General features: G+C 41.9%; 1 protein-coding gene across 2 annotated transcripts in view; it reads left to right on the top strand.

The window, feature by feature from the left end:
- The window catches only part of ANKRD10 (ankyrin repeat domain 10), a 37,793-nt gene extending 27,353 nt beyond the window's left edge, over nucleotides 1-10,440 (top strand). Inside the window, exons 4-6 of one of the 2 annotated variants that reach the window (XM_048080775.2) lie at nucleotides 1,936-2,171; nucleotides 5,859-5,954; nucleotides 8,772-10,440. In XM_048080775.2, the coding sequence (XP_047936732.1) occupies nucleotides 1,936-2,171; nucleotides 5,859-5,954; nucleotides 8,772-9,256 (817 nt within the window). In that variant the 3' untranslated portion in view covers nucleotides 9,257-10,440. The remainder of the gene's footprint in view (nucleotides 1-1,935; nucleotides 2,172-5,858; nucleotides 5,955-8,771) is intronic. The other variant, XM_048080776.2, reaches the window with a different exon arrangement.
- Nucleotides 10,441-25,437: the final 14,997 nt, after the last annotated feature.

Raw genomic sequence — 25,437 nt, 5'->3', positions numbered from 1 at the left:
TTGCATATCTTTAATTTGCTCATTTAGATTTCTTGTATTTTCCTTTTTGGGCCAGCAAATTTAAAACAGATTAGACAGAATGGAGTTATTCACTTTGTTCAAAATCAATATTGAAATACTGTATCTGTATTGCAACACAAGTAAATTAGAACTACCAGAAGAGCATTGAATGCAGGTTAGCAGGAACCTCAACAGGCCATCTAGTGTAGCATTGGAAAGGATCGACTATATTTCACAGAATTTCTGGCCTCATAGTCTGTCCTTAAAAAGGAGGAGGTGAGAAAACACTTTGCAGATTCAACAACCCTAACTAACTTCATACTCTGAAACTTTCTCCTAGTGCATTATTTGAAATATACTTTGCTCTTGTTAATCCCATTCATATACTGCCAGCACTGGATGCACAGAACATATTAGTCTCTTTGCAGCTGTCTGTTAGGTGTTTGAAGCTAATATTGCTACCCTGAGATTTCATTTCTTTTGACCAAATAGTTTTTTCAGTCTTCTAAAGTCTTGCTTTCTTGGATGCTCTTGGCTGCTGTTCTCTGGATTTTCACTAGTAGTCCAAGTAAGTGATCACTTAGAATAATTCTAGAATGGAATGAAATTACCCTGATCTTCCTAGTTAATAAGCTTTCTGATTCTGTAGTATTTCAATTTACCCTTCCAAATCTTACATAATGTAGCTGTATCCATTTACGGAGTTAGTCTTGCTGTAATAGTTTCTAAAGATTTTTCTGGTCTTTCATTGTTATAGCAAATAAATTGCAGTGTTCTAGGAAGTAAAGCTGAGCTTTGTTCCTTGTGTTCTTTGCATGAGCTGGATTGAGTTTTCTACTGCATATGAGTTACAACAGAGGAATCAGGTCTATTCATCTTCTAAATTCTCATTCTGTGGCTAGTCTCTTTCTGGATTTTGAAGTTTTAGACTTCAACTACTACAGGATATACAGTAGTATAAACTAATGAAGCCAAGAAACAAAAATCCATTTTTCTAACTAGTTAGCTATGTTTGGAAAGGAGGGAAAAAATAGGAAAGATACATTGGCTTCTTTTGCTTCACAGTCTAGTTGTGTCATTTCTAGCCTTCTTGTTGCCAGTTCTCTGCGCTTCCTTATGACAGGATTCTGTATTTCTAAGCACAGACATACTGTATGTTTGTGTAAATACATGTCCTACAGCATTCTTGCAAATTAAACCTCCACAAGTCTACATGTCTTATCTGGTTTCATTTATAAGCTCCCTGATATATTAGGATATTCAAAATCCAGTGCCATTTCTCTTGTACATGGAAAAAGTCTTGGTTCAAATAACAAAGCAAGTCCCAACACTTATGATGTCACACACTTTGAAATAAGAAACAAACCAGAAAAAAAAAAAAAAAACTATAAGCAAAGCATAACTAAGTATAGCACCTTATCTTTTTTTTCTATGTATGTGTATATTTTATTGTTAGGAGGAACAGTGATGTTGTTGTTACCTTAGAAACCAGAATGCCATGGACAATTGCCAAGTCATGTTAAGCTTGTTTTGAGTATTTGATCTTTTACTCAAGATATAGATTGCAAAATAAACTGCAGAAGATGGTAACGTTCAAGGCTTAAATTAGTCTGAAGTTTATGTAAAGATCAGGTCTTCAGACTATTTTAGAATAAAGCGTTTTGAGAAGTTTAAATAGGAAGATGCTTTTTTAAGGCATATAGTATATTGATTTTATTTTAAAGTGTTTTGTCTCCCAAATTTTGCTTAGAAGCCAGATGTATGTGAGAAAAGTTAAGTTAGTTATAATACTAAGATTGATAACTAATTTCTTAATGGAAATTTGCTAAGTGTATGCTTTCTCTCATCGCCAACAGATAGATAGTCAGTAAGGGCAGCAGCAGCAGCCAGCTAGGTTGATGAATGAGTGTAATTCAGTTTCTTTGTATTGTACAGCTTGAGAAATGCCAGTGGCCTGACAGCAGCAGACCTTGCACATACCCAGGGCTTCCAAGAATGTGCCCAGTTTCTCTTGAACCTCCAGAACTGTCACCTGAATCGTTACTATAACAATGGCACCTTAAATGGGGTTCATCAGAATGCAGGTCCCAATCCATTCAGTGGTGGGACAAGTCGAAAGAGATCCTTTGAAGATATGGAGTCTGCTGGAGTAAAGAAAGCTAGAACGGAAGGTGAGACACTAGAGGTAAAAGGGATCGGGTGATATTGTTGCCAAGAAAGGAAAATAAACATTTTAAAGCCTTTCAGACTGGATGTTGAGTATTATTCACAAACTCACCAACATATTTAAAATACATATGAATACAAGAGGTAGGTAAATAAAGCTTTCCATCCTTTGAAGAATATGCATATGCCATAAGATCCCTGTTAGCATCTTGGCATGTTCAGAAATTTCTATTTCCGGAGAGTTCTGCAGTTACATGATGCCAAGAAAAACATGCAGAAGAGCAGCAGCTGAAATTAGCTTCTGTTCCTTCCTCAATTTCTTCTTGTTTTGGAGAGCAACATAATATTGCCTTAATTCACAAAGAAGCCCGGGTGTTCTGATGGTAATTTTCCATTTCAGGATTCATTCACACTTCAGAAACTGTTTACTAGGCAAGATGGATGAAATAAACGTGATGCAAAAACATTTCTCAATTGATAAAGATTGTATCTGTGACATTAAGTGAGCTTACATTAAATCTCCAGGATTTTGTTCCAAGGGGAATGGATAAGTTACAGGAAGATGTCAGACTAGAATGAATCTGGAGGATTCATATTCAGCCTTGTACGATGAGGATAACACTGCTTCCCCTGCCAGCCGTGATGGAATAGTACCTTGATAGTTTTGGTGGCTATATGAAGAAGTCTTTTTTTTAATTTTATAAGTATCTTGAATAACATGAGAGAGAATATCCTCTATTCCATACTATGGTCATCCCATTAAACTCTTAATAAAAGGAGTCCAGCATTTGGTATTCGAACGTTTGTTGTTCCCACATCCAGCATTGGGAGAAGGACTTGGCAGGTCATCACTGAAGACACTTTTCGTCAGTTAAAGTTTATGTTGGTCTAACAGGTGTGGCTTCCAGTAAGCCAAATAAAATGGGCTCAACTGGTGCTTAATTCCATTTAACAAGAGTGGAAATGAGGCCAAAACAACGTTTTAAAATTGATACAGACAATATTGATGTCATTTACGTTGTCCCTCTGTAGTATTTGCTTTAGTACTTGCCATCCAGCCACCATTTCAGCTATCCCAGAATTGGGCATTAACATGGGACTCCATGGCCAACCATAATTAGGGTATGCTGCTTTATGTGGTTGGTCTAAACTAAATACGTTCCTGGTGGAGAAGAGAGCCTGTGCAGTTAAACGGAAAGGGTTTTTTTGTGTTTTTTTTTTTGAAGAGTTGTTCCTTCTGAATGTTCATAACCAGCAATCTCTTAGTTTCAGAAAATTCCTCCAATCTAGTCACAAGGTTGTGTTTCCCCAAAATGTGCAGGAGTGGCACAAGGCAAGCTATTTTTATGATATATGTTGCCAAGAAATAGCAGTATCTGCATTTCCTTTCAGCATGAACAGTTGCAGCTGTGGATGGGGCAAACAAATAAAATATGTTTAAGTGAATGAGGTCTCCTAACCAAAAATGGAGATATTAGAGTAGAGAAGCAGTGGGGGTAATTTTTGAATTTTTTTTACAAGTATGATTTTTTAAGACCTTTGCAAGCAAAGGTAAATGCTTTGCTGCATTTGCTTGAAGGTTTATAGAGTAATTAAGAGGTGCATCCAAACTGTTGAAACTGAAGTTTCTGATCTGATATGTCTGCCTTCAAAGGCATCAGCGTCAGAAATATCTGTCATAATAATGCAGAAAGTCTGTTGGAGTGGGAATGAGTCACTGGTCTTGAGGCACTTTGTAAACAGTAAAGGTGAGTAATGAGAAGTCATCAGTATATCTTTGTGCTTAGCTAGCCTTTTTACAAAACAATACCAATTTTTTGGCAATTTTGCCCTTATCAAAGGCACACTCTCCTATTGTCCTTTACTTTAAAATTGTTTGCATGGGAGATTCTGGATTTCAAAGAGTGCAGGTGCCCTGTGTTTGCTGGAAAGGGTAGGGTTTTGATGGCCATACCCTGAATTAGAATAATCACTCCTTTGGAAAAATCTATACGTCATGCCTAGGCACAGCATGTGCCCCTTACAATGAGACTGTAGGCAGTAGAGTTGGGAGAAATACTTGAGCTGTGCTTCACCCTTTGTCCTGAAATAGCTAAACTGGGCAGGGGGCAAGAGTTACGTACACATAATTTTGTTTATATGCACGCACATACCTGCTATCAGGCACGCAACATTAAAGCCCTTTGGCTTCAAAATTATGCAACGCTGATACCTGATACACTGCGATGGAAACAAATTATTCTCTGCTATTGGAATATAAAAATGAGCACCATAAGCTGAACTTAATGAATGCACATCTGTAGCCACTCCTGGTGCAGGACAGCATTCAGAATGTACACCAGATAGTTTTGGCTTAGAAACATTAGCAGGATTTTACGTCCATTTTTCTGAAATCGGATCCAGCAACTTCTCCCTGCTTCCCAGGCTGCTTGGTACACAGGGTCAAATGCAAAGGCGATGCACACCAGGCCAAGCGATCGCATGGGTGCGTTTGTCACAGTCCTATCCCCGTCCATCTAGCTCCTGGCCCTTGGCAGACTGCCCTGCGTGCTCCACACAACGCTGGCTTGCTGTGCGCAAGAGGTGACCCGACTGTCAGCATCGTGGCTCTCAACGTGGCTGCTGCTGCGTGCCCTTTGTGGGATGGGGACAGGGAACAGTGCTGGGTGTACCCTTGGATGTGCCAGCGTGGAACTGCACGTCATATTCCTCTGGGTAGCTGCAGAAAACACCTTTCCCTTCCTGGTTCAGGGTGATGTGAGGTTCACTGATCCAAGGCCCTGGTCTCCTTTAAGCCCTGTGTGAGCTCTTTGGCCCTGAAACACATTTGTGATTGCTGAAGGTTCCTTACAAACAAGTAGTCTACTAAATTTCTGTTGTGCCCAAGGTAATGCAAGTTGACTCGCAGTCTACTATTGTAGCCCTTTAAAACATAAGGGTGAGTGTATGCAGGGTACAAAAAGGTGAAAAGGTGTGTTAGTGTCAGTGTGAGAGCAGTGCAGGATCTGCTGGGCTAATACCGGAGGAGTACTGTGGCTGGTAGCTATAAGAGACAGTGCAGTCAAGCCCGTCTGGCTTCTTAAAGCATTTCCCACAGCAGTCTAGCCACTTTTTGGCTTTATCAGAAAAGAGATCGGTTTGTTCAGCTCTTGAAGGGATCCCTGGAGCAGTCTTGTGTGGCTGGGACGTGGGTTTCTGGGAACTGGGAGCCAAGGAGGGAGCAGTCCCAGCTGGCCAGGCAGACATCCTCTGGGATAGAGACTGCTGTTTATCCATCGGGCATGCTGTAAAGCCTAAAGATGGGTAACCTAAATTACTCTTTAGTCAACCTATTAGTACGTCAGGCTAATAACTGCTTGATACACAAGTGCAAAGTCTGATAGGTGCTCTGGTAATTCTCCATTTTGAGGGATAAAAATGAAAATGCAACTACTGAGCATTTGCTTATTGCACATTTGGAATCTCAAAACACATCAGAAGCTTTCAGTGGGCAGCCTGGTCTGTTGGGAGGTGTCCCTGCCCTTGGCAGGGGGGTTGGAACTTTGGCTTTAAGGTCCCTTCCAACCCAAACCATTCTGCGATTCCAAGATTTCTATGTAGAAAGTTTTTGTTTTAATAACCAAAATACTCATCTGTTGGCTGAATGTTCAAGTGTGCACCAGTGACTAAGCTTACCTCTTTTTCTTAACCAGCTTACAGCTTTGATGGCTTAATACCAATGATGAATGGAGGAGTTGAGGACGATGCTGACAATATGCACGTTGACAGAGAGTTTGCTGTTGTATCAGGTGGGAGTGGACAGTTTCCTGTTAACTACAACAACATTCAAATGGTTGAAGACTCCAAACAACAGGAGAGTAGTTCTGTTGGACCAAAAGAAATTGAAATATACACTGTTTCTGCAATGCAAACGCCTTGTCGTTGCAAGAACCAATATGCATTTTATTTTTAAGTATAAGACTTAATTCTTTAATTTTGCACCTTGTCATCTAGAGTCTCGAAAACTGTTGTATTGCTGTAACGCCCACTATTCTGGGGTTTTAGTGGGTATCTAAAATTAGCTGTTTCATGACAAATATTGTAATGGTGAAAGAGAAGGTTTGTTGGTAGTTCTCAGATAAACAGAAATTGACAATGGCTGTTTCACTTTTAACTTAAGGCTTGTATTATGTTGTGCCTTGCTTTTAGTTGCTATGATTTCAGGTTAAAGAAAATTCAGAAACAATTTAAATGAATCATTTCATTTCCATTAAATAGATTTAATTGCTAATAAGATTTGATAGGGAAACATTGTAGCACTTACATAGCTTTGAAAATAATATAACAACTAAACTATATTCAAAATAGTTCAAAAAATGCTATATAGGGTAGTCTAGACACACATAGTGTGTTTAAAATTTTTTCAGACAGCAATATAAGTGCAGGATCCTGCTATGAGCAAATCTGTGGTTTTTAATGCAAATAAAAAGCTGCATATTGCTGGTCTTAAACTGGTATTTGGAACTAAAGTACCTTGGAAAATTGTTTGGACTTTGTACGTTGATCTTCATGAAACAGTCATAATGTTAGTAGTGTTAGTGAATATTAATGGTCTAAGATTTTTTCAGGGCTGCTGAATCAAGACGCTTTTGGTAACCCCGGGGTGTTTATAGAGTTACTATTATAGTGCGTTATTATTATATTGAGAAATGAATTTCTTAGTGTGTTCTGTGATAAAAATGTTTATGCTTTGTACCACAGATCAGATTCGCCAAAGGGAATGATAACGGATAGATATTTTAATATATTAGAAGTAATATATATACATATATATACAGTCAGTACTTAAAAAGTAGATTATGATATTTTCCAGTGATAATTACCAAGTGTTCTTATTTATGGAAAAATGATTGTCTTTCATGAATATTCTCTATTACTATAGGTGCTAATTTTTAAAAAGTAGTAACATTCTATAATTATCACTAGAATTATTCATTACCTACTTTTGCGTATTAACTAACAATAGTGCCATTTTTATTAAATTTGATTTGGCAAAGCCAGCCTATGAGGGTTTATTTTTAAACAGTTAACATTTTGCACTTTTCAGTTAATAAACACTATCTGAAATTCCTTCTGTGCGTTTTCATCACTGAAGTATTAGCTCTGATGTCTTGATGGGTTTGGGTGCTTTTTTTCCACTTTTAGTAAGAATTTGTGGTTAGCAAGTTCAGCTGATGTGGTTATTTTAATTCATGTAGGGATGAAACAGGAAATTCCGGTTAGTATATCCACCAAGTTACAAAATTAATACATTTCTTGGCATTGTGTATTGCTGTATGTGAAGTATCAGTATCGTAATATTTCAAATCATATCCATGTGGAGGACTAATAGAGAACCAAAGCTTCTGGTTCTTCCTTGTCAAACAGTGGTACTCATAATACATCACTTAAGCAAAAACCCAGAGTTTTATAATTGTGGAAAGTTACCCACAGACTAACTTATGGGCTTGATTTGGAAATACAGAGTAAATACAACCCTGTTTTGCACATAGGTTTATGCATTCGTGTATACTCAAACATATGTGCATGTATCCAAGCTCAAGAACAATGTAAAATCTTCAAATGTTACCTTATAGGTCTGTATTTCTACGTTTGCCTTGCTAATCTTTACTAGTAGGCATTTTTAAGGCAGAATATATCATGCAGCTTTTGAGCTAGTACTTTTGAGTACCACTGCAAAAAAATACATTTCAGACACACTGCTGAAATCTGTTAATGGAAATAATAATTATTGTACTAATTACTAAATTCAAAAGAGAAATTGCTTTAAAACAGTTGTCTCTTTTTTTGCATGCACACTTTTAGAATTTTGTTTCCTGCCATTAACCTTTTTTAGTCTTCTGTGCACTCTGCTGTTGCTATTGTATGGCCTTTTGCATGTGGATTGTACAGATGTTACTATAAACTCATTAAATATAAACCTGCTCACGATCTTATCTAGCAGGCTGCTAGATAAACTGAAGTACTTTCTGAATAAAGGAACTTTGAAACATTTTATGTTAGCCTCCCAACATAATATTTCTTTTTTTTTGGCCTACTTCAGAGTATACCATGCTGTGAGAGTGACCGCTGAAAAGAAAAAAATAGAAAATAAAAAAAAAATAAACACAGATTAATTATTACTGAAAATAAAAGAAAAGAAAAAAACAACTCATCACCCTCTCACAGATACTCAGTTCTTGTACATATATATTCTTTTATCCCATGAGGGCACTACATTTAGGATGGAAAGAAGCCTTTTATTCCACCTTTCAAAATGCTGTCCGGAATGCTGCCTGCTACACTTGTTTCATAGAGTTAAATGAAATCATTTCTGAGCAGTTCACCTTGTCTTTGAAAGGTTAATACGAGTATATTTGCACATTGAACGTAGGTAGATTTCGACATCACAATCCTTGACTCAAGCTTAGTGATCAGCTCTCCTTACTTTGAACTACCTATGTTGTTGCAAATAAAGAAAGGGTAGATTTATTTACAAAGCTGTGTATGGAAACGTTTTTAAAATCAGTGGAGTATAGTGGAGATATTTTGATGTATTTCGATTTATTCTTAATTTTTGGTGACAGGTGTATTTCTTAATGCAGATATGAATAGCAGTAGCTCCATATTGAATGCACTGACAAATGGATGTGCCATCAATGGACATTTGGATTTCACCGCCGCACAACAGCTCAGTGGGATGGATGCCAGGCGTGAGGAGTGTTTAACAATAACACCTAACGGAATCATTCCTGGAATAACTTCTCCCGGTAGGCATCGAATTCATACCAGTAATGGCACCGAGGAGGCGGAAAAGGCCATGAATAATCCCACTGATATGTGTGGGTCTCTTCATCTGAATGGAAGCCCGAGTAGCTGCGTTTCTAACCGGCCCTCGTGGGTGGAAGACCCTGGAGATACTTTGCACTATGGACACTACCATGGTTTTGGGGATACTGCTGAAAGCATCCCCGAGCTTAGTAGTGTTGTTGAGCATTCCAATTCTGTTAAAGTTGAACAGAGGTATGACAATACTGTCTTAGGCACAATGTATTTGTACCATGGTTCCTAGATCAATGACCTTTATATCAAATGCATATTGAAATTGCTACCAAATGAATCTGGGGGGACAAAATCCTCACATAGCATTAAATTTGAAGATTGCAACTTATTGCTATTTTTACACTTTGTTTATATGAAAAGTAAACCTTTAATTTGACAGCCTTATACAATAGTTGTAGTTTGTTGCATGTATGGGGCTTATTTAGTGATAAAATAGGTGCTGTTATGATGGAATGGTTATTTTCATTTTTTATGGAATGTTCTGGTTTTGTATTTTTTTATTTCTCAGCTTGTGAACACTATCTTTCCCTTTTTAGAGCTGTTTCCCCTTTTATTAAAACAACGTTTAAATGAATTTTGTGAAGAAAATGTTACATATGTGCATACTTAGAAGTAAAGATTTTCCTTTTCCCTATCTTCTGCTGAAGCTATGGTAGCAATATCAATGCCAGCTATCACTATGCAAGGTTGAAAAGTGGCAATCTTACGGAGCTTCTCTGACTTTACGGTTTTGTACATTTGTTCAGTATAATTAGATGTTCATCTTTACATTTTTTGAGCAAGTTGTTTAAAAATGCGGAGACAAAATTTGGAAAAAGTTAAACATTAACTTTTCCGTAGCATAGGAGTGCTTTTTATTGTTGTTGGGCTCTTTGCATTATAGAGTGGGAAGGTGGGTTGCCTTTGTTCAGTCGCAGTTGGGTGTGCCTCAGGTTAGTTCTGAATTTGTGGCATCTTCCTTTTGCTTCTCTTCTTTATGTGTATGCTTGATATTTTACCATAGCTCACAGACTGGAGGCATGTTGGCACTGTTCTGCTTTGTATGCAGTTTAAAATTACTGTTACTTGTTAGAGAATTTGCCAGGTCAAAATATTTGAGTTTGACTGTCTTGGATATACATTTATTGTCCTTTTTTTAACATGCTTTGAAAATGTAATGTTGTGTACTCTGGGCTATGCTCATGGATATACATTGTATTTAAAGCTTAATACACAAATCAAAATTCATATAAGTGCACTATATGAGCACTAATAATATAAGTTGCTGCTTTGTGATATGATAAATGAAGAGTGGGTGGGAAGAATATGGTAAATGAGATAAGCCCTCTGAATTGTGTTGATTTTTTTGTTTTGTTTAAAAAGGGACCTTTAAAAATTGGATTTAAAAAATAAACATATTACATTGTATCTGAATACCGTGTTTAGACATTATATTTTTGTTGGCAATTTGAGCAAGTCCTTAATAGCTTTAAATCATGTTTCTCTGTGATCTTTCTCAGTGCAACTGTAGAACTGCTTAATTTCGTCAGTGTGTGGAAGCAAATGTGAACAACTGAGTAAGTTGTCCTTGACTGAATCACAGAAACACACACAAGATATTCTGACTGTAAAGGTTGTATCAGCCCTGAACTGCAAAAACACGTTAAAAACACTGGCTGTCTGATCTTCCTGGAAACTGTACTCTCCCTTGAACATTTTCACATAAAATGGTACAGACTGCAGAGAAGTCAATATTTTAAACACACTTTACACTCCGTGTGGTTCACCATACAATACCTGCGGTGTATTCAGATGGAGAGCTGCATTCTCGCTGAGCTGCCCTGGTAGGAAAATTGAGCGGGCATTTTGCAGATTGTTGGCCAGACCAGCAAAATTCCTCGGTGCCTTCTGCAGACAAACAAGATGATTAAGGAAAGGTGAATCCCACCTGAGACAAGCTATTTCTGGCATGCATGTAACTATTTGCATGTGCTTGAAGAACTGCATCCGGGCTGTGTTCTTAGATTTAATTTGCTGATGTGGTGCCTAGAGGCACGTGCTGTTGCCATCATGCTAACAAAAGACATTAGCTTAAATTTGTTGTTGTGCTTGGTTTGGGGATTTTTTTTTAGTATTTCCAGAGTTTGCTGCATGTGCTTGTTTTTTTGTTTTTCTAATACATCAAAGCATCTTATAATAAGCATTGTCATCTTAAGTACTTAGCTATAAACTGAATCCTCAAGGATTTTCTTTGGGTATCAACTAAGTTTGCATGTGTCTGTTCACATATTAAAATTTTAGGTACATGACTCTAACATGACAAGATTTGTAGTCTGTAAGACACGATCTTTAGAACTGTGTACGCTCAGGTTTCATTTACTTTTCACATCTCTTCACCTTAAAATACTTTGGAAGACGCTGTGTTTCAAATTCAAAGAGAGGGCTTGCAGCTTTACTTTAAAAAGCACTTCTTGTGAATTCATCTGTGTGTGTGTGTTCAGCCATATGCTAGTAGACACACGGATTTCAAGGTGTGTATCTGCTGACAGGCACAATGGAAGCTAAATACTAAATTCTAATTAAATGCAGAAGACCAGCGAAGACCATACGACGTAGACGTGCTGTGTGGGTTTGCTAGGTAGCTTCCATTACTGGTAATGTTGCAAAAGGCAGAAGTCTGTGACAGTATGATCTCTGACACGAGCTGAGATGTAGAGTTCTTTAAACACAAAAAATTATAAGAATTCTGAGACTGCCTTTTTTACAGGTGCTTTTTGAGACAATATCAGAGGCCAGCCAAAATCTTGTTTTTAAATTGTTCCATAAATTTTCAGTACAACATGAAATAGTCATCAAATCACAGCATGGTTGAGGTTGGCAGATACGTGCGCATGAGTAGGGTACTGTTACAAACCCATAGCACCCTCTGGAATTTACTGTTTTCCAATTTAACTTGTAGTTTCAAGTGTATGCAGGCAATAAACCTGTAAAAGTAACGAAGCTAATGGACCCAATTGCATCACTGGCTGGAGAGGAATTACTAGATTAAGGATTTATACCGTCAAGTGTGGACTTAGTTGTAGCAGGTATAATCAGGTCTTTCTACATTTAATCACCGATGACACAGAGGCATTATTTTAAAATATTTTGCTGTTAAAATACTGAGGACTTTTCTGGGTTTGCTTCATTAAACCAGCTGAGAAATTCTAAAAGCCTGGTAGGGCTCACAAGCCCTCTTCAGGCCTGCACAATGAAGTTTCAGATGCTGTTAACAGAGTCACGGAATCATGCAATGTCCCGAGTTAGAAGGGACCCACGAGGATCACTGAGTCCAACTCCTGGCACCACACAGGACCACCCAAAAACAAAGCCCAATGTCTGAGAGCATTGTCCAAATGCTCCTTGAACTCCGGCAGGCTCAGTGCTGTGACCACTGCCCTGGGCAGCCTGTCCCAGTGCCCGACCACCCTCTGGGTGCAGAACCTTTCCCTAACCCCCAGCCTGACCCTCCCCTGTCCCAGCTCCATGCCGTTCCCTCGGGTCCTGTCGCTGTCCCCAGAGAGCAGAGCTCAGCGCCTGCCCCTCCGCTCCCCTCGTGAGGGAGCTGCAGGCCGCCATGAGGCCTCCCCTCGGCCTGCTCTGCTCGGGGCTGAACAAACCAAGGGACCTCAGCTGCTCCTCATACCTCTCCCCCTCCAGACCCTTTCAAGGCTTTTGTCAGCTGACCATTGTTCTATGTGATGCTTTGTCTTAGCATTGTTTTGGTTCTGGGAACGGTTCTCTGACACTAAAGTTCACTTTCTAGATTTCTGCTTTCACCTAGATTTAACACCATCGCCCTTCCACGTACTTCATATGGAATGCACTGCCCACTTACTGTCAGCATCCTCTTGGTTGCCCCCGTGACTGAGGTTCGATTTTGTGTGAAATTTCAGTTGATTTTTTTCCAGTTTATGTAGATGTTTTTGCCCTAATTCTCCCCAAATGTAACTGCTCTCCTATTTTGTTTTTCAAAACCATCCGCAAAGTTTGGGCAGAAATATAAATAATTATAGATTCAGGCTGTAGTCTGATATGGAAAATTTCTGACCAAGTAGTTTAAGCTTGGTGAAGCTGGAAGAGAAGAACAGTTCTTTTAGGGGAGTTTTAGACACCTTTAAATATTGTTTCAGTCTTTAATATTTTTAAAGCTCTAGCTCATGCTTACAGATAAAATATTAGTCTGGCGTTCTAGAAGTTGTGAAGGAAGGCTCTAACTTGAAATACATCTATCAGATCAGATGACACTCAGCTTTGAGACCCATTGCAAAGGATTTCAGACCCTGTAAAGTTTTCTAAATGTTGTTCTTGCACCTGACTGCAGTCGGACCTTGATCCCTGTTCAGATTCACATTCCTTAAGCTAGCAAAAGATTCTGAGTCTACTTTATTAAACTTATTTAACAAACTATCCTTCTGCAATCTGAAGTTGTACCCCACTTTAATATTTACAGTCAAAGGATAAATCAGTAAGGAGTTTTTACCATTCGGGTTATAAAGGTAACACATCTGAAAGAGCTACCTCATAAACATCAAAGTAAGCCCTGAGCACAAAACAAATCTAGAATTAATTGCTGTCCTGTATGCAGTACAAGTTTTTATTAGCAACGCACACTTTTTGAAGTACAGCCTCACACACCTCTACACTTACTTTTTGTCCAGCCATTTTTTCTAGCCTGTGAAAAACTGTGTTCTTAGGGGAAAAAAAAAAAGAAGAAGAAGAAGAAAAAGGAAACCAAACACCCCCCAAACTTTTTCTAGCATTTTTTCCCCAGCAAAAGTGCTGTTCATGCCAGCACATCCAGGGCATTGAGTCCTCTAAGTCCCTCATCCCCTTGGCACTGGGCAATCGGCAGCAGTGAGTGAAGCAGCTGGGCAGATCCTCCCACACTGCAGGTTGTGGCACATGCTCCAGACTCCCACTGGCCCCTTCAAATATTGAGAGATTTTGTTCAGGGTGCTTATGACCATAGTGGAAGAAAAATAATTTAAAAGTACTGTAGTAGTAGTAGTAGTAGTAGTAGTAGTAGTAGTAGTAGTAGTAATAGTAGTAAACCTTCCCTAGCATTCTTTTATGTGAATTTTCTTGTTATTTGGCTCTAGCTCTCAGGTAAAGTTACAGCTAAAACAAAATCTCTTGATGCTCCAAGGAGCAAGTCCTGGGTGCCTTGGTTTGGAGGCAGGTGAGCTGGGGATGGAGCAGTGGTGCAGATTTCCTACCAGATTGCTAAGAGAGGAAGAGAGTGGGGACTTCCCATGCTGGGCAGCACCAAGAGCTGCAGCAGTGATACTGCTGTGACAAAAGAGATGGTGGTGGAAGAAGGCACCCCAGGAGCACCCTACCTGCTTGCTGCCACTGGCCTGGGGAGCGCAGATCCACAGGGCAGGAAAGCTTTGAGTCGCAGCCCAACCAAGAAAAGACAAGGAGGCTTGTGTGAGTAGGGTTTGCTTTTTCTGGCAATTGGGAACTCTATTTCTGCCACGCTGCTTAATGACTCCCAGATATTTCACACCTTCCATTCCCTGAGCTTTCTGTCTCAAAACAGTGACCAGACACACACTGCTGGCTTCACAATGGAAAAGAAAAGGAAAAAAGAAAAAGAAAAGGAAAAAAGGGAAAGGGGAAGGGGAAAGGGAAGGGGAAGGGGAAGGGGAAGGGGAAGGGGAAGGGGAAGGGAAGGGAAGGGGAAGGGGAAGGGGAAGGGGAAGGGGAAGGGGAAGGGGAAGGGAAGGGAAGGGAAGGGAAGGGAAGGGAAGGGAAGGGAAGGGAAGGGAAGGGAAGGGAAGGGAAGGGAAGGGAAGGGAAGGGAAGGGAAGGGAAGGGAAGGGAAGGGAAGGGAAGGGAAGGGAAGGGAAGGGAAGGGAAGGGAAGGGAAGGGAAGGGAAGGGAAGGGAAGGAAAATTACAATAGTTCATAGCAGTACCTGACACTTGGAGTATTGGAGTATGTATCCAAAAGTTTTGCCACAATGAAAATCATGTTTTCTATACATAGCACCCACCCCTAAAAGCATAATGAATGCTACCTGTAGGGTGACAGTAAAAAGTAGCCATCCTCTCTCTCCAGGAAGCCCCAGTTGTAATGAGTAGCTTTATTTTGGTGCCGTGGGACTCAGCTGCACGCACTGGGCTTCGCGGCCGTGCCCAGGTCAGCAGGAGCCAGCCCTGCTGCCTGTAGTGCCAGCAGCAGGGCCACGCAATCGTCACGATGGTCCGTCCCTGGAGCCATCGCTACCCTGACCAGCGCTACACAAGAAAAATGACCAGATTCCAAATGCTGAGCAAAATATTAAGTTGCATAGCATCGGTCATATTTCTTCTTGCCAGGCTACAGCTGTAAGTTAAAGAAGGAAAACGCATTATTCTGAATGTTTCGTCCTGCAAAGGCAGGATGTAATCGTACTGCAGGGGAAGGAACACGTTAACACCGCTCTTCCCTCGATGCTACTGAAAGGTCAAGCATTGTTTGCAGGTGCTAGCTGGCAGCTCGGTCACACCAAACACACATGTGCCTTCCCGTGGCTACTGCAAAATCTGCAAAATTAATGGCGCCTGCAGTTTTTGCCGAGTTTCATTCTGGGGGAGGAGGTTGGGGTTTGTTTTTATTTTATTCTCATTATTTCTAGAAGGTGTTGGGAGCTGGATTGGGTCCTCAGCAACATTTGACACATAGCTTGGCATCCCAGTCTTCTCTTTTTCATATTTGACACATTGTACAGCACAGCACATTTTATAAAAATCAGTACCAAAAAGACAAAATATAAAGATCAGGTAGGTACTTGATGTAAGAAGAAACAAAAGTATAAGCATGATGCAGAGAAACATTTCTTTCAATGGTAGCTCCTGGGTACGTCAAGCAACACTCCAAACAACAAGATAGCAACACAACAGCAACACAAACAATAAGATAGCCAACTAGAAAGTTCTGTAAATTTAAGTAAATGTAAAACCTTCAGGATTTTGTTATATATAATGCAGCTGATAAAATGCCTAGGGATGTATTTATTGGACTGCATTCATAATTAATGTTTCAAATCTGCATTTTCAGCTGAAATTCTAGTAGGGATAAATCATGGAAGTGTCTTCCATTCCCTGACAGATTGAGCACTGTCATGCTAGAGACTGTCACCATTTGCCAGATGGATTTTCACTCTCCGTCTTGGAGCATCATCCTGCAAAGGTACAGATTGGCTTTGCTGACAGTAGCCAAGTGCAACATTTGTGTAAAGAATTTATTGTCACATAGGTGGAGGGGATGATGGCTTTTTTGAATGCATAGCAGTTCTTTTGTTGTGTGCACGAGCAGTGCTGCCTCCGTCAATAAACATCACTGTCCTCTGCCTTCTGGAACATGGCAATTTTGCAGGAGGCAGAAATACTCCCACCAGTGCATTGGAGCTCGGTGCCCGGTCATGTTGTGGCTCTGGACCAGACGGCTTCCCAAAAACAGCGAGGGCCAGGAGAGCTGATGGGCACCTGGGCACTGCTTGTGGTGGCCTGAAGCCGGGACACCACCGTGACACATGCCTGGACCAAGGAGCTGCAGAAATGCTCCTGGAAGCTGCTGGGCAGAACAGGTTTTTATCTGAAAAACTGATTTCCAACTTTGGTGCGTTTCTCAGGGTGTCAGGATGCTGCTCAGACCAGCACTGCACAGCCCCAGACGGACAAGTGCCAGCTGGGAGCTTTGTAACCAGGTCAGTGTGGCACCGAGCCCAAAATAATACGCCCTGTTTGTTAGGTCTTTGGTACGCTGTCAGGTTAAGCCTGCCGTGGCCTCAATAGTAAAAGCAGAGCAGCTGAGGGAATAATCCTGCTGAACCCAAAGCCAGGAGAATAAGATCATCCCTTAGACTAAACTTGCTCAGTGAAAGAACTGATATTCACACGTGTGACCTCTTGCACAGGACAACTGAGTAGTACAGGACTAAGGAGAGCAAATATGAACATGAGCTCCTCATCCTGAAAGACTTTGAGGAAATGGCCACTGAACTCACCATGCAGTAAAACAAAAGAAGCACGAAGGTGGCCTCCTGAATAAGGGCTTCTCCTTGAGAAAGAGATCTTCAAGGATTCACTAGAGCTTTTCCAGTGTAGAAGGACATATCTGAGGCAGCAGAGATTTGGGGAACCAATAAAGGAACACAGGCCAAGCAAAGTAAGGTGATGAAAATACTCAGCTTGTTCTACTGGTCTGAGAGCAAAGTAGTCACCTCTTTGCCACAAGTGGTACCAACAACATTATTATCACTAGCGAGTTTTCAAATTATGGATAAAATGAGTTGTCCTGTATCTGTCCTATTTATATATAGCTGTCCTATAGAGACTATACTATGTAAAGCATTGAAGGATTTCAGTATAGATGTGCTCCCACATCGTGTAGATTCAGATGCTAGACTCAAAATTCATTTGTACCAAATTTAAGCAATTTATGCAGGCACAGGCATTCGGACGTTTTAGATCATTGCCTGGCTCTGACAGGAAAACCACTTAAAATTACAAAGGCTGAAATCTATATAAAGCAAAACTACTTTTGAACAAAGATAAACGCTACCAGAAATGGTATTCAATTAATGGCACTCCAGGACAATGCTTGACATCGATTTATGCATATACTCTCCAACCTGTAGCTTCAGGTGTATTACTTCTGGGAGCAGCAGAAAGAGCAGCATGGGAAAGAAAGAAAAAAAAAAGAAAAAAGAAAAAAAGAAATGCAAAGACCAAAGTCTGCTATGACCAGCAAGATAAAACCTGTCCAGACTTAGAGCAGAGTTACACATTTCACAGCTGTATGTTTTCAAAAGGACAAAGCCCACACCTGGCACAAAGGACACACAATGCTCCTATTACCTGATAGAGGTGTTGAGTTTCCCTTTGGTGAAACAGCAAATGAATTTGCCCAATCTAAGCCCAGCACAGGCTTGAGGAACTGTAAAATGCTTCTTACTGATGGTCAGTAGCAGAAGTCTGAGCGGGCTGGTGGGCATCAGGACGTCTCCAAACCTCCAAGCTATTAGCACAGTCTCCTGCCACCATGCCTGGGGCACCATTAAAGTGGCTGAAATACTGCATGCACAGCAAGGCTGACGGCTGTAAGGCCCTCCATGTCTTCAGGGCCTGGGCGAGTGTCACCTGGAAGACGTGAGGGGCAGCCAGGGCCTGCTCGGGGTGGCCTGGGCTGGCTCGGGGTGTCAGGGCAGGCTGGGCTTCGCTCGGGCCCTCTCCTGCACCCCCACACGTGCCCCACCATGCCTGCCCTCAGGAGGAGGACAGTCAGCGTGAACTTCCTTCAGGTGTGGCCTTGTGGCCCACAGCTCAGCCCCAGTGCAAGTTGCGCGTTGAAAGTTGACTTGTGCTGCCCTCCTCTTGGCCATCCCCAGCCAGCCTGACCAGCTTCTTCAGCTCTCCTCCTCTCTCTGTGGGCTCTCCATCCGTGCTGTGTGTCGGCCTTGCCTGTGGAAACACCACTGCTCTTTCTTTCCAGCCCACACAGCTGAAATCATCTGCTCGTGATTCAGTCATTTTTCACTAACTTTGGTGTCTCTGGCTATCATGTTGGCCTTCACTACCTCTCTGACTTCTTGTACTGCCTGCCTGTGTGCACCAGTCATCTCTTGTCCTGGATGTTGTTTTAATTCTGTGTTTCGGTGGCGTCTACCACAGTGAAACTCTAGTCTAACAGTAAGTCTTCCAGGAGTGATAGCAATAATGACAACAGCAGCAACAGCACTAATAAATTAAGAAAATAACCAGGGACTCATCTACTCCACGGTACGATGGGACAGGATGCCACAGCACACAGCAGCAATTCCAATATCTGGTGACAGTAATACTGTGATGTATTATTTTCCTCCTCCTTGTTTACATGCTCTCCATAGAAATGTTTCTGAAAATATCAATTAATACATATGTTATTAATTCTGTCCCACTGTGGTTATTTGTAAGAAGAGGCTGATTTATTATGTATTTAAAAAAAGCCTTCCTCCAAATCCTTCTCCTATAGCATGTCAGGCTCAAAATCTCCTTTTTTTTTAACCTCACCTGAGGTGTTATTTTCAGATCCCCTTCTGGGTTCCAGTCAACATGAACAGGTAGGGTTCCCCAGAGCCCATCTGTAGGTACCCTATTTCTTGTCTGCGGCCAGGACTCCAGCTCTGCTCTCAGCCTCCTCCTGATTCTCCATTGCATCACTCCGTGAGGGTGTGTAGGGCACGGGCAATACCCTAAAACTAAAGGGAGGAGACGTGAACGGAGAGAGACATAAAAAAACAAAACTGATTTTTCCACATATTCTGGGGCAATGTGGGGAAAAAGAAGAAGAAATAAAAAGGAATAATGGCACATAGGAAATAAAACTAGAAGCCACATCAGAAGTAATCTCCAGTCACTCCCATGATGTCCACTCCTGAGGCTTACAAGGAGCTGTGCTGGTATAGTAAAATCAAACTGCTCGGTAACTTCAGCCCCCTCAAATGGTGAAGGGATTAAACTGGGAAAAGGTTGTGAGGAGGAAGGTTTGACGCAGAAGAAAACTGAGAAGAGACAAAAGCAAAGTGGGGAAGGCATTTAATGAGGCCCCAGCAAACGCTTTGCTAGAGGAGAAAGGTCTGTGCACTCCTACGCACTGCCTCGCCTGCTCTGCATGCTAAAGGTGGGTTTTGGTGCGTTCGGGAATCTTTGAAGGACTGAAATCGTTGCTCATAGCGGGAAGGGGAACGCTGCTCAGCATGTGCTCAGTGCAGCATTTAAATAGCGGGAGGTTTTTGTCTTGCCGAATGCTGCAGGTTGATCGTGTTGGTTGAGCTGGTCTCTGCTTGCACCTGCGCTGCCGCTACGCACACCAGCTCTGGAGCCCTCTTGAGAACCTCCTCCACGAGACTACTTTTTATTGTCAGTGGGAATGGCATCGTGCCAAGGAGTTCGCTTTGGCTTGCGCAGGGGACTGCAGAGTGCTTTTTCTAAACAGTAATTTGCTATGCTTTAGAGCACATGGACTATGGGAACATATGGGCCTCTCTGCACAGTTTGGATGCTAGGAAAACAACTCTTTGTAAGGAAGGAAATAGTACGGTATCAGCAAAGAGACGGGCTGAATGAATACTGTGGCCAGATCCCAGAACAGAGCTATCAAATTAGGGAGCTACTGATTGAACTACAACTACAGTGAAATGGGGAGTAAAGAAAGAGGAAGGCAGAATCTCATCAAATTCCGACTCACTAAATAAAAACAGCGGGTGTTAGTTGGGGTGCACATAAAAGCCAAATCCATGGAGAAATTAACTGCAGTTAGCTGAGGAGGCTGAAGCTAGAAATGCGCTTCCTATTTTAATGACCAAATGAGCACGACTGTGAACATCCATTTCCTACAGCCATCAGGGGCAGGCAATGGCTCTCCATCAGAGGTGCTGAAGTCAACCTGCCCAGCGCTGTGGGAAAGCAGAGGGGCTGCAGGCTCAGCGATCTGCCACAGGAACAGCCAACACACCCCAGCACCTCAGTCCCCCAGATACAAGCAGTAGCGATCACATACCAACACCTCCAGAGCGCTGTCAGAGGAGGTCTGTCCCTCACTTTGATAACCCTTCTATGGACCTCATGAAAGGCTGAATTATCTTTTCCTGCTGCCATGATTAAATGAACAAAATCAAAAGAAAGAATCATGGGGATCTTCACGGATTACCAGCTGCTGTACTCATCTGCTGACAGGTGGCTGTAGCAAAGTATCAGAAAATATTTGTACCTGTTCATCAAGCTGCTAACACAACTGGTTTAATTCACACATACACCAGAGCCCAACCACATACTTACTTGCTATGCGAAGTGTGAACCACACATCATTTCGCTGTCTGAACCCCTATTGCTATGTGGGCAGTTTAGGGGAGGCACCTATTATGATGAAGTTTGCGCATTTTTTCCTACATTTCAGTTTTTGAATATTCAGTATTGCACATTTGAAGGGTACCCAAATGGCCACTTCAGTCTGAAGCCCTGTGTTTATTTGCAGGACAAATAGAGCACGTTTACTGGCAGATTGCTCTGCCCTCTAGTCTTTCATGATAAGGCAACATTATGGGCATGATAAGGCAACATAATGGAGCAACATTTCCTGTGGCTGTACGGATTGTCCCAGACTCAGCTCTGAAGCTGTCCTCAATCTCCAGCTCCTCCTGTCCTCCGTCCATCCCTCACATCCATTTAAAGCCCTATCCTCTGCACATCTTCTAAAGCTCTGCGAAGATAAAAGGGAGATAAATATCAGCCTGCAACAGACAATGTTGAAGCCTTCCTAAGATTTCACTATCATGTCAGCTATAGCTGCAAAATAAAATTAATGTATTTATATCAAATTAAGGCTGAATTTCTGACACTCAGCACTCCCATCACTCCTGCAGCTAGAGTAGGGCAGCTACTGGGACGAAAGGAGATGCCCAAACAAAAGCCTGCTTGTGCAGCTCTCATGCATGTTACTTGGTCTGTGTACCTCTTACTGAACCTGTGAAGAGTTTTTAGTCAATTTGGAGGTAATGGAGACAAAAAACACCTTCAAAAACCTCAATATAAAGCCAGAACCTGGGATGTATTTCTGCTACCTGATGTATATATTTGTTGGAGGGAAAGTTGGATGTGAACTGAAGACTTGAAAGAAATTAGATTACTTGAGAGGGTACTGTAATTGAAAAGAAGAGAAACGTGTGTGCTTGAAACAAATTTATTTACTACCATGGGAGAACTGTAATTGAAAAGAAGAGAAACTTGTAGAGCGGAGCATTTGAAATTGACTGGAGAGGGAGAGATAGTATGGGGCTCCTGCTCTCTGAAATGAATTTCTTGCTTGATTCGGAGTACCAAACTTTGGAAACATCTATACCAATTAACTCGAAAGTGTAAGGCTTTCCCTAGGGAGTCAGGCTTTACCGTGTAGGGATAAAGAAATAAGATGCTTTAAGCTTGTTCCTTGGTTCTTACACAAAGTGGAACAAAGCATTGACTGGAAAACAACTGATGGCAGCCCTAGGTCCAGATTTCAGGTGCAATGTTACCAGTGCTTTTCCTCTGCCTAAAGGCCCAGTTATTCCTAAAAGCTACGTGGGGGTAAAACTGAATTTGCATCATCCTGAAATGAGTCATGAAAACAGACTTATCTCTGAAAGCCCCATTACGTGAGCAAACAACAGTTTGCTAGTACTTGGCAGAAAAGATGGCTTGTCCTTCTTATACCAGAAGACGACAAAAAGAGGGGTGTCTCACAGCACCACAGGGACTTCTCTGTAATCAAAAGAGTTGGGAATGCCTCTCACACCCTGCCCAACATGTAGCCCAAGTAGCGACTGGTTTTAGATCTCCTCTCGGTGCCATGGTCATACTGGGAGCTCACTGGTGCTCCTGCAGCCCTCACATGTGGCAAGTGCACTAAAGACCATGCAGGGTGCTGGAAGCTTTTGCTGACACCTCTGCAGCCCCGGGCCACAGCTACGGGCAGGCGGGATTGATTGGCCCCATAATAGGAACTTGCCAAAGAAACCTGCTGAGGATGCTCGTCGTGGAGGGGGCTCTTTCCATCTTTGTCTACATTTGTTTATGGTTTTTTTTGTAAGAACAAAATAAAAAAGAAACAGACGCACTGAGTCTGGCTCAGGGACGGTCTTATCCAATATCATATCTTCCCTGATACAGCTTTCTGACCTTTGACAACTTCTAGCTGGAGGAATTAGGATTCTTACTTCTACAACATCTTTTCTCAACAATGAGCAATTCCACAACTGCAGCACACACTGTGTGAAAAAGTGCTTGGTTTTGTTTATTTTAATCTCGTTCTCTGACTGTTTCATTTGGTGACCCTTAGTACTGTGAAAAACAGTGAATAAATTTTCTTATGCAGCACACAATTTTGTAGAGCTATATCTTATTTCTCCTCAGTCATCTATTTTCCAAGCAGAGGAATCACATTCCATTTAGTACTTTTTATGAAACAGATCTGTAGAGAAAATTCTAGTTATTCTTTGTATCTTTTTCTACCATAACCTTTTGAGATGAGAAGATGGTGTATGAAAAGAGGAAGCATCATAAATTCACGGTATAACGATGTAGCCTTGATGTAGCCTATATTGTTGTCTGTTCCCTTCCTAGTAATTACCAACAGTCTCTTTACTACTTAACATTGAACCAATGTTTTCAAAGAACTATTCGCAAGCACTGCAAGATCTTCCTTATGTGTGAGAGGAAATGGAGATCCCGTTGTTACGTGTATGTGTGTAGTTAAGGTTGTTTTCCCCATGTGAATTACCCTGCATGTAATAAGACCAACTTTCATCTCTGATTTTATTTTCCAGTTACTCAGTACCACGAGATCCTTCTGCAACTCTCTGCAGTTGGTTTTAGTTCAAATAACTCTGATAGTTTTGTAGGGCCAGAAAATCCTCTCACTTCACCACGTATGCTTTTTTTTCCTACATCACTTACAAGTATTTTGAATGATGTACGTCACAACATGCATAGAGGTGATTCTCGCACTACACAGAGGTGATTCTATGATTCTATGATTCTCCCACTATATCTAGCATTGGTGCAGCCTTACCTTGAATATTGTGTGCAGTTCTGGGCTCCACAATATAAAAATGATATTAAGATTCTTGAAAACATCCAGAGGAGGACAACAAAGCTGGTGGAAGGGCTGGAGAGCATAGAATCGTAGAATCAATGAGGTTGGAAAAGGCCTTCAAGATCATCTGGTCCAACCATCCTCCTGCCACCAATGTCCCTAAGCACCACGTCCAACCTCTCCTTGAACACCCCCAGGGACGGTGACTCCACCACCTCCCTGGGCAACCCGTCCCAGTGCCTGACTGCTCTTTCTGAGAAGAAATGTCTCCCCATTTCCAAACTGAACCTCCCCTGGCACAACTTGAGGCCATTCCCTCTAGTCCTATCCCTAGTTACCTGTGAGAAGAGGCCGACCTGTGGAGAGCAATAAGGTCTCCCCTGAGCCTCCTCTTCTCCAGACTAAACAACCCCAATTTCCTCAGCACAATTAAATATGCCTGAGGAGACAGGATTGTTCCCCCTACAAAAAACACATTGATTCTTTCCTATATGTCCTGTTCATCCTGTGTCCACTACTTTGTCCTTTATTAGCCCACCAACCAGAGTGTCTTCCAGAAACTAAAGCTTGTTATTCTGTGATAACTGGACTGGACGTATTAAGAACAGGCACCACATAAGTGGCTGGAAAGCTGCCTGGCCGAGAAGGACCTGGGAGTATTGGTTGATAGTCGGCTGAATATGAGCCAGCAGTGTGCCCAGGTGGCCAAGAAGGCCAACAGCATCCTGGCCTGTATAAGAAGCAGTGTGGCCAGCAGGTCTAGGGAAGTGATTGTGCCCCTGTACTCGGCTCTGGTGAGGCCGCACCTCGAGTACTGTGTTCAGTTTTGGGCCCCTCGCTACAGGAAGGACATGGACGTGCTCGAGCGAGTCCAGAGAAGGGCGACCAAGCTGGTGAGGGGTCTGGAGAACAAGTCTTACGAGGAGCGGCTGAGGGAGCTGGGCTTGTTCAGCCTGGAGAAGAGGAGGCTCAGGGGTGACCTTATCGCTCTCTACAGGTACCTTAAAGGAGGCTGTAAAGAGGTGGGGGTTGGTCTGTTCTCCCACGTGCCTAGTGACAGGACGAGGGGGAATGGGCTAAAGTTGCGACAGGGGAGTTTTAGGTTGGATGTTAGGAAGTACTTCTTTACCGAAAGGGTTATTAAGCATTGGAATGGACTGCCCAGGGAGGTGGTGGAGTCACCATCCCTGGAGGTCTTTAAAAGACGTTTATATGTAGAGCTTAGCGATATGGTTTAGTGGAGTACTTAGTGTTAGGTCGGAGGTTGGACTCGATGATCTTGAGGTCTCTTCCAACCTAGAAATCTGTGATACTGTGATCACCCAGATCCACCCCAGTGTACGGAGGCCCCACCTCAGCAGCAGGTTACCTGCCCATGGATTTGGCAGATCAACATCTGAAATCCCTCGTTTTCCCAGCCAGAGCCCCAGCTATTCTCACTGTTTGTTCCTATCAGTTAGGTCCAGATTTCCTTCTACTGGCACCTTCATTTGAGACAGATCCATGGGCTTGTCTTCTGCAAAGAAAAGGGTATTTTTTGTGTACACGCAAACTCCAGCAAAAGCGTCTGTAGCTTTTATGCCCTCCAGTTCTGAGGGATTTTTTTTAGGTCTGCCATGCTGTGGTTTTCCCTTTCAGTCTGCCAGAGCTCATCTTTTTTTGAATCACTCTCACTGGGAGATGTCCTCCATTTTCTGAAGGAATTTATTTACTTACCTTATAGCAGTTCTCTTTACTGTTTAAAAATATGTGAGTGTACCTTTCTGGGGTTCCTTTTTGAATATTTTAATGCAT

This window comes from Anser cygnoides, chromosome 1 (genome assembly GCF_040182565.1).
Source record: "Anser cygnoides isolate HZ-2024a breed goose chromosome 1, Taihu_goose_T2T_genome, whole genome shotgun sequence".
Taxonomy (NCBI): Eukaryota; Metazoa; Chordata; class Aves; order Anseriformes; family Anatidae; genus Anser; species Anser cygnoides.
Note: the sequence above shows the minus strand (reverse complement) of the source record. Positions and strands in the feature narration are given on the sequence as shown.